Here is a 10,620-nt window from a genome sequence, read left to right as displayed (position 1 = left end):
CGGCGATAAGAATAGGGGCCTCGCCCTATGGGCTTGAGCCCCTAAAAAACCGGACAATAAGAATAGGGGCCTCGCCCTAAGGGCTTGGGGCCCCTAAAAAAACCAAACAATAATAATAGGGGCTTTGGGCTTGGGCCCCTAAAAAACCGAACGATATTAATAGTGGCCTCGCCCTTTGGGCTTGGGCCCCTAAAAATCGTAGAAGCCATCACAGTACGGTGATATGTTTAGATTTTTCCAGATATAGAGGATAGAGGGTCTGTGATTCTTCCTAGCAGTTTAGATATCACTACAGTTGAATAATTACAAAATGGTAATTTTCCATGACAATAACTTAAAGGCCCAGGTATACTATAAATACGCTCCTAAACAATAGGGATTATTTCCTTGCTTGTCACGCTGTAGTAAACAACTCCAGCCAAGCTCCGGTAAAAACGTGTTTTCTCGAACTTACACGTCGATTATGTCGTGCCAAAGTGGATGCATGTGACTATGAATATCACAGCAGTGACTGTGTGTAATATTTATGACAATAAATTGTGTACGAGCTGAGATTTTGGCGAATAAAAGTAAAAAACATGAACCGGGGAAAGGGATGCGCGACTAATCTTGAATAATTACTACTGTCAATCAAAGTCACGTGATGTTGGACCGCTGAAACAGGATGCGTCATAGGCTATGCAAGTGATTAACACCATGCATTAGAATAGCCACACCTCCAATTCACACTTGCCCGGGGCAAGTGAATTGGGCCTTTAAGCGAATAATAGGCTGTAACACATTATAGCTGCTGTGTTTCCTGTTTTTTCGAGCATGGATTCGAGATACTCGTACCTCCATGCTCGTACCTACCGGGGTAAATCATAACACCAGTGTATTGTCTTTTCTACCTCCATGCTCAGACTCACGACTATTTCGTTTTTCTCCTATCTCAACAGCATTGTGCCATGTAAAAAAATAACACAAGCACGACACCAAAATCGTTTTCAGTCCAGTTTTTTTCATACTAATTATTTGAGGGCACTGTTCCGTTCGGCTCTAATCTAATCTGGCAGATCTTGGCTCTCGTTCGGCTCCCGACCGTATGAACGCATTGGAGATAATTTCCTGTTAATCCATGGGAGGAGTAGTAGTTCGGCTCCAATAGAATGCTGCCGTGTGAACATAGCAATACTAGATGTTAGCTGTACATAGTACATTGGAACAGTATATGCTTTAATGCCGTCAGACATCACTACCTCAAACAAGGATTAGGCTGAGAAAAAAAATATGTTTCTCGTTTCCGCGCACATCATTTTGAACTATGCGCCTCAGACGTTTTTTTCCTTTTAAAGCAGTCCAAAATGCGCTTGTACTCTCACTTGTCTCAAATTCCCCTCATTTTAGCTCAGTATTCAAAAAAAAAAATGCCACGCCGTCTCATTTTAAAATTTCCATAAAACGAGAGTTGGACTAGGAGTGGTATGGGGTGGTGGTTTTGGTACAAGAGGACCCCCCCCCCCCATGTTGGAGCACAGGGAGCCCAGAAACTATGTTCAAATTTGAAATTTAAAACAGCAACCAATATTCTTCAAGCTGGTATTTTTTTTCGATTTTATTTTTCATTCAGTTTGACTGTTTTTTTCGAGTTTAAAAAATATTAGCTGGCTGGAGCCTTTATCCCTTATTTATTTCTTACACTAGATACCAGCCGTTATCCCCCTGCTCATAGGGACTGTGTACAGTTGATTATAGTTCCTGGGTTCCGAGTGGCTGGAGGGTCACAAGTGTTGATAGCAAAAATGTGATTGTCTGAAGAACATTTATAAAATAAAAACGATTGAATAATGCTGGGCTAAAGTTACAGCTCTGTTTTAGTCCTGAAGTGTATAGAAATCCTTTTAGTGCTCCGTTCAACAAGCTGTCGAACTTATATTCAGGTCATCGAGTCCAATGCCAATAAATCTTCCAAGAAATGTCAATAAATCCTATGTTCATAAACAAGAATAAACATGCAAACTGAATCGCTATCTCACGAGTCGATACTGGTTCATTTACTGTGTTAGGAAAACGTAAGATTACTGGTAAACGCAAAACATCGAGTACACACTGCGAAGAAATCGAAAAAACGAGCAACAACTAACCTATCAGCCATTTTGTATAATGCACTATGGGGAATATGTTGGAATATGTTGATTGTTGGAATCTAGGTATAATAACACCAATATTTAAAAAAAAGGGATGAATGTGACCCCGGAAACTACATGAGGAATAACTTTAATTAATACATTAAGCAAGCTTTTCACTGCAATTTTAAAAAATAGACTAATAAGTCATATGAAAGATAATAACACGTTAATCAAGGAACAAATTGGTTTTATGTCAAAATTCAGCACTAGAGATCACATATTTGTACTAAAGCAATTATTGACAAAATATCTGACGAATGGGAAAAACCTATTTGCATGTTTTATTGATTTCAGGAAAGCCTTTGATTCCATCTGGCATCCTGGCTTACTGTACAAACTCAGAAAACATGACATTTCATGAAAATTCTATAAAATAATAAAATCCATTTATCTAAACTCAGTGGGCTGTGTTAAATTAAAACATGGAACAACCAAGAAATTCCCTGTAAAAAGAGGTATAAGACAAGGCGATGGACTAAGTCTATTCTATTACTGTTCAACCTCTACATAAATGACATCAAACATCATATAGACTCATCTGACAATGACCCACCTACCTTACTAAACAATCACCTTTCATGCCTACTCAATGCTGATGATTTATTAATTCTCTCACAGACAAAACAGAGCCTACAAAATGCTTTAAATGCACTATCTACATACTGCCATAAATGGAAATTAGAGATAAATATAACAAAGTAATCATATTCAATAAATCTGACAAACTATTTAAAAAAATGAAATTTTATGTAAAAAAACAGGAACTAGAAATAGTATCAAATTATGTTTATCTTGGAATTAAACTACATTCAACTGGAAAACTTGACATGGCACAGATAGATTTAAAAAATAGGGCTATGAAAGCAAGTTTCAAAATTAAACAATTACTTATTTCTGAAAACAATTTCCCTATAAAAATATATTTGAAAATGTTTGATTCAATCATCAAACCCATTCTTTTGTATTGCAGTGAGGTATGGACATCCAACATCATCAATTCAAAGAAATTTATGTTAGACACCTCTTCTCCAATGGAGAAACTTCATATGAAGTTTTGTAAATTCCTTTTGAAGGTAAACTGCAAAGCAACAAACTTGGCGTGCATGCTAGAATTGGGCAGATACCCTCTGATTCTCTCTAGCATAAAGCAAATGCTAAAATATTGGCTTAAAATAAATAAAACGCCCCATAACACACTGGTGGCAGAAGCATTCGGAAACCATTTAGATAGTCAGAATACCCAAAACTGGGTCACCGGCGTTAAAAACATTTTCAATCTACTTGATGTAGATGCCAATGATGACAATATCATAAACACAGTGTCTGACAAATTAAAAAGTATGTACACTGAACTTGCTAAAAATGAAATGCATGATGACAATAAAGGAAAGAATCATAAAAACAAACTCCGTACATACAGGCTACTAAAAACTGATAATATTTTTGAAAAATATTTAGAAGTTGTTAAAAACCCATCACATGGAGCTGCAATGACAAAATTAAGAATCAGTGCGCACGTTTTACAGATTGAAACAGGAAGACACAATAACATAGATATACATGTATCAAACAGACATTCGTCCAAGACATTTCGTAACTAATGATTCGAAGTAGAAGATGAAATACACTTTCTTCTAAACTGTAAATTATACATAAATGAAAGAAACGATATATTAAAAAAATTAAAAATACAGCCTAAAAACAATACCAATAGAGAGAAATTAGAAACTCTTCTAAATAACAAAGATGAAAAACTGATTCTCAAAATATCAAAATACATTCACAAATGCTTTCTTATGAGAAAAGAAAATATACAGAGATTGCCAGCTGCCCTGAAAATATAATGCATTCTTACATTTAAACTATTTATTTACTACTTTGTTAAAGACTTTTTTTAACAGTTATTTTTCTTTTTCCTTTATACTTTTATTTATTGTTGTTGTAATTTTTGTATTTTAAATATATATTTTCTGTATCTTTTAATCTTTATTGTATGTTAGTCCAGATTTCAATGGAGATAGGTTGACAATAAAGTTATTATTATTATTATGTAAAGTAGGTCGTATTCGTGAGGTCCTATTTGATAGCTCACAGATACGACCCAATGTGTGGGGGGGGGGAGTGCATGACACGATTGGTTTAAATAATCATCTCATTTGCATAAATTAATATTCATGAGCAATGGAAAACTCGTCTTTTCAGTAAAATTGTGCCAAAATGCTTTCCGATAGCATACATGTTAGTTCTAAATTTACTGATTCTATCGTTACGAGCTGAAAAAATGATGGGAGAAATGATGTAAAGGTATTTTTGAGACGCGTTTTCGATCAGGCTCCAGCTAACTGTTGAAAGTAAGCACATCTTTTCTCTTTTATGATCATAGCAAGTTGCGAAATTCATGGAAAATGCAGAGGCACGTTTATATTTCACTCTAGTATTATTGCTCTAAATTGCTTAAAATGTTTTCGGTGACTTTTATAAGTGACAAGTTACCTAATTAGTATGCATTTCGAGAAACCACAGTCGTTTGTGCATGTGCAGTTTGAAATGGAACAGTTTTGAACGCAATAAAATCACGCGTAGAACTCAGAAATTGTGGCGTCCAATTGCAATAGACATAATTTTGGACCCTGTATTTGTCGATGAAATGTTTCTAAGTTTTGTTGAGGATTATTCTGTAAAGAAATTGCTGAAATTATTTCATCTGTTCGTAAACGGGACGTTGTTTCTTTGACGATGGACTACGGATGACTGACGACGAAACATTCCATTCAGATCGGATGGCGCCCTCTAGTACCAATCCCTTCTGCAATGAGGGCAAAGTTAATTGTTAACTGGTTTTAAATCAGGGGGGAAGCTTGAGGTTGACTCCTCAACCCAAAGGTCTCATTTGCATATTTATATTTACCTGTTTCTTACTTAGGTCTCATTTGCCTTTTTATAAACTACCATGTATAGGGCTAGTTAACTTAAAGGTCACTTTTGCATATTTGAGGAGGAACAGTTAGACCTTGAGACAGCGTTCTATAGGGGTCATACCTTCGCGTCAACCACTAAAAGCACTTATGCCGTCCATCGTAAGGCCTTTATGGAATTCTGTTTGAAATTCAACTACAACCCAGTACCAGTTGATCCTGTGGTGCTTTGTCGGTATGTTTCCCATTTGGCGCGCCGTCTCAAGGTGAATTCTATTCGCCAATATTTGAACATCATTCGCATCCTGCACTCTGAGTGCGGATTTCCTAACCCACTTTCTGATAACTTCACCCTTTCAACACTGCTCAAAGGTGTGGCAAGGGTAAAAGGCACTAAAATCCAACATAAATTGCCAATTACCCCAGCCCTGCTCTTGGGCATTCACTCCCAGCTTGATCTCTCAGACAAGCAGGACAAGGTTTTTTGGGCAGTTTGTCTAGTTTTTCGGGCTGCTGCGGAAGTGCAATGTCCTACCACCATCGTTGCAGGGTTTTTCTTCTGACAAGCACCTGTCCCGTGGGGATTTTCTTGCATTCCCATGGGGGCTAGGCATTGTGGTTAGGTGGTCAAAGACTATCCAGACCAGACAACGAGAGTTGCTCTTGCCACTCCCCATCCTGCATGATCACCCACTATGTCCAGTGTCTGCTGTTATTTCTGCATTCCTGGGTACCCCCTCCCCACAGGAGGGCCCTGCCTTTGTCGTCTCACCCTCCCGCCCACTTCTTTACCCAGCATTTTCTAAGCGCCTTGTGTCACTTTTACAACCGCTGGTTTGTAATGCAGCTGATTATTCATCTCATAGCTTTCGTAGAGGAGGGGCATCTTGGGCACTGCATTGTGGCATCCCTACGGAAATGATTAAGCTTTTAGGAGATTGGCAGAGTGTGTTAGTAGGATACTTTTAGATTACATCATTGTTATTGTCAAAGATCACCCGATGTAACCCACAATGCTTTAGGGCACTTGTAATAAACATGGCGTTCACCAAGTAACACTCACTGTGTGAGTCTGAGTCATTTCTTAGTCTACCGTGCCTATCAGGCATAACATGGTGTCAGAAGTACAAGAAGCCAGCGACAAGTATTCATCTCAGCACTGACAGGATCTGAAAGCAGTGAAGCACCAGAACGTGGCAGATTGATGAATGAAGTCGATCTTCCGTAGAGGTTTCTAGAATTCGCGCCATACCACGAGTCTGACAGGAAGTCGTCATATTTGAAACCAAGTCAAGTCGGACAGTTGGGAACACATGTACATCGATTTAACTCGATTCTAAGTGAGTACAAGTAATACGATACTGAACATTATTGTCAACTGCAAGGCCAGTTAGTAAATCATTTTCCGACAGATAGATCAACTTGCGTGTTTACAAGCAGTCGATCTATTTATAGCAATGGCGACATACCAGATACCAGCGCCACAGCCCATGAACGTAAAGGGTGATGTGTCAACTAATTGGAAGCATTTTAAATCGGCATGGGAATACTACGTTGTTGCCACAGAATTGGGAGATAAATCCAAACCAATACAGGCTGGTGCACTATGCAGTGTTATGGGTATGGATTGTGTCAAAATTATGAATAGTCTCACGACATTATCCAATGAAGATAAGAAAGATCCAACAAGAATTCTAAAAGAGTTAGGGGATCATTTCATGCCACAAAAACATTTATTGTTCGAGCGTGTGAAATTTGGATATGCAAACCAGACTGAACATGAAACAGTTGATCAGTATGTCATGCGGCTACATCAACTATCAGAATCGTGTGAGTTTGATAACCTAAATGAAAGTTTGATAAGAGACAGACTAGTCATGGGTACTCACGATTCAAATACAAGAGACAGACTACTACGTGAACGTCCAGTCCCAGATTTGAAAAGGTGTATCGAAGCCATGAGAGCTAACGAACTGTCCAAAGTGCACAGAGAACAAATAAAAGGTGCAATGGGTGAAACGCAAGACAACACAGTGCATGCAACACAAAAGAGCAAATCACGAATGTATAGCAAATCAGCTAATGTCAAGAAGCAAGGCAATATTGATAAATGCAGGTATTGCAGTTTGAGCCATTTGAGAGATAAGACAAAATGTCCAGCGTTTGGGAAAACTTGCAACAAATGTGGCAAATTGAACCACTTCGCATCAGCTTGCAGGGGAAAACAGAAACCCAGTAAGAAATTTGTACATCACACAGCAATTCATGATAGTCAAGATGAAGAATCTGACAATTCTGTATTCACATTTCATCGTATAGGTACAGTGAATAGCAAAGTGAACAATACAGCATTTATGATTCCTATGACATTTCATACAGATTATCCTTGCAAAATGTCTGTACAATTAGATTCAGGTGCAACTTGCAGTGCCATGTCACATTCAGATTTATTAGGTATTGTGCAAGTTGGGAGTGTAAAATTAGATCCTCCTAAAGGTAAAATTAAGCTTTATGATGGTAGAATTGTAAATCCATTGGGTACATACACACTAACCGTCAGTCAGGGGAATAGCCCTAAATGTAACGAACAGTTTGATATACTTGAGAATGCACCATGGCCCATCATAGATGGAAGTACATGCATTGAGAAGGGTTGGTTATCACTTGGTGTAAACAAATCAATAAATATGGTGCAGAGTAAGCATTATGAGCCAATTTCAATGGAGAAAATATTAAGCGATTACAGTGATGTTTTCACTGGATTGGGGTGCTTACAGGGTGAATACAGTATAGAGATTGACCCAACAGTCAAACCAGTACAGCATGTACCACGACGTGTACCAGTTCCGCTAAAGGGTAAACTGAAAGCAAAAATTGATGATATGGAAAGGCAAGGTATCATCGCTAAAGTGACACAATCAACAGATTGGATCAGTAGCCTTGTAGCAGTGCAGAAAGCTGACAAGCTGAGGATGTGCTTAGACCCAAGGGACTTAAACAAAGCTATAAAGAGAGCAAAATATCAGTTGCCAACAGTAGATGAGTTGCTACCCAAACTAACAAATGCAAAGATTTTCACAGTGTTAGATGCTAAGGATGGGTTCTTCCAAGTCAAATTGGACGAAGAGAGCTCACATCTCACCACATTTTGGACACCATTTGGCAGATATCGCTATCTAAGGTTGCCTCAGGGAATTAGCACTGCCCCTGAAGAATATCAACGGCGTCAGAATGAGGTTCTTGCAGGACTTGAAGGTACTGAAGCTATAGTAGATGATATTCTGTGTTTTGGTTGTGGAGAAACCATGGATGAAGCACTAGAAGACCATGACAAGAATTTGATACAAATGCTTGAGCGAGCACGAGAAGTAAATCTGAAGCTGAATAAGAAAAAAATTCAGGCTGAGAAGAGAACAAGTTACATATATGGGACAACTTGTTACGAGTGAAGGGTTGAAACCTGATCCACAAAAGGTTTCTGCCATTGTCAATATGCCCACACCGACTGACAAGAAAGGAGTTCAGCGCATGTTGGGTTGTGTTAACTATCTATCTAGATTTTTACCAAAGCTGTCAGAGATATGTGAACCACTTCGCAAAGTGATAGAGCACAATGTTGAGTTTGTCTGGGAAAGTCAACAAGTGGAAGCATTTTCTGACATAAAGAAGCTCATTAGTTCTGCACCAGTACTCAAGTATTATGATGTGAACAGAGAGGTCACAATACAGTGCGATGCGTCTCAATCAGGATTGGGAGCCACTCTAATGCAAAATGGGCAGCCAGTTGCGTTTGCCTCCAGAGCATTATCACAAACTGAACAAAATTATGCTCAGATTGAGAAGGAGTGCCTGGCAATAGTCTTTGCTTGCTGCAGATTCAACCAATACTTGCATGGTCGTGATAAAATCACTGTAGAATCAGACCATAAACCGTTGGTTCCGATCTTCCACAAATCATTACATTCAGCGCCAAAACGTTTGCAAAGAATGTTGCTTCGTTTGCAAAAGTACAACTTGCAAATTGAATACTTACCAGGATCCAAGATGTACATTGCTGATACATGTATGTTAAGCAGAGCGTATGAGCAGACAGCAGGACTACAAGAAGACAATACTCCAGAATACCAAATATTTCAACTCGCACAAGATCAGAGCTTATTTCAAGAAATCGCTGATATAAAACAGGTAGAATATATTCGCTTATCTGAGGGAACTCACGAACAAGTCAAATCCTGTACATCAACTGATGCTTCATTACAAACGCTCATGAATACAGTCATGACCGGATGGCCAGATTCACGCGAGGAAATCCCAGTTTGTATCCGTGAATACTGGAACTTTAGGGATGAACTAACTGCTCAGGATGGTGTTCTATACAAGGGTATGAAAGTTATAATACCATTTTCAATGCGACCACAGATGATCGCAAGAGCACATACCAGCCATTTAGGACCAGATGCTTGTGTTCGAAGAGCACGTGATGTCCTATTTTGGCCAGGCATGATAGGGGAAATCACAGAGAAAGTGAAGTCGTGTAGTACTTGTAATGACTTTTTGGCCAAACAACAGAAAGAGCCATTAATGACACACAGCATTCCGAATACACCTTGGTCCAAAGTTGGACAAGATTTATTCATGATTTACGGAGAAAACTACTTGGTTACTGTAGATTACTATAGTGACTATTTTGAGATAGATCACCTTGAAGACACCACGTCATCAACAATTATCGATGCGACAAAGTCTCATTTCGCAAGACAGGGAATCGCTGACATGATGACAGATAATGGTCCGCAGTATACCAGCAATGAATCCCCTGCTTTCGTACATAAATGGTAATTCAAACACACAACCAATTCTCCACTGCACAGCCAAAGTAACGGCAAAGCTGAGTCCGCAGTCAAAATTGCAAAGAAGCTAATCAAAAAGGCTAAACGAAACAACAGAGATATACAATTAGCTTTACTCGAATGGAGAAATACCCCCGATGTGAATGGTTCAAGCCCAGTACAGAAACTGATGTCCAGAAGAACTAGAACCAGAATTCCTACAGCTGAAGCTTTACTTAAACCACAAATAGTAGACGGGGTTCCAGAAAATATCAAAATCAAAAGGCAAAAGGCAAAGGCAGTTTATGACAAACATGCTAAACCTTTACCAGAGTTAGTTATAGGCGACTCAATAAGATTACAACCACTGAGGCCTAAACAGCCATGGAAACGAGGCTCATGTGTGGCAAAGGTTGGTCCACGTTCTTACTTAATTGAATCAGACGATGGTCAGTTATACAGAAGAAACCGGAAATTCATACGCTTAGATCAGAGTGACAAGAAACCACCACTACAAAGTGAGATTTCACCTGAGCCAGTACAAATAGAGCCACCTTCAGTGTCAGTCATCGATCCAAACAATCCGTCACAGCAAACAGAATCTACAACTATACAATGCTCACCAGTTAAACAAACAACTACACGTAGTGGGAAACAAAGTAAGATCCTGGATTGTTACAAAGATTACGTCATGAACATGTAGCTAGT

The 10,620-nt window shown here is 38.8% G+C and overlaps 1 protein-coding gene across 1 annotated transcript; it reads left to right on the top strand.

Annotated features, from left to right (window-relative positions):
• Positions 1-6,540: 6,540 nt before the first annotated feature.
• On the top strand, positions 6,541-8,532 carry LOC146737956 (uncharacterized). The gene has a single exon (XM_085504630.1). It carries the CDS (start codon positions 6,541-6,543, stop codon positions 8,530-8,532), a length of 1,992 nt encoding a protein of 663 aa, XP_085360756.1.
• Positions 8,533-10,620: the final 2,088 nt, after the last annotated feature.

The sequence above is a fragment of the Saccoglossus kowalevskii genome, chromosome 10 (genome assembly GCF_978046115.1).
Source record: "Saccoglossus kowalevskii chromosome 10, keSacKowa6.1, whole genome shotgun sequence".
Classification (NCBI taxonomy): Eukaryota; Metazoa; Hemichordata; class Enteropneusta; family Harrimaniidae; genus Saccoglossus; species Saccoglossus kowalevskii.
This window is presented reverse-complemented; position numbering and strand designations above follow the sequence as displayed.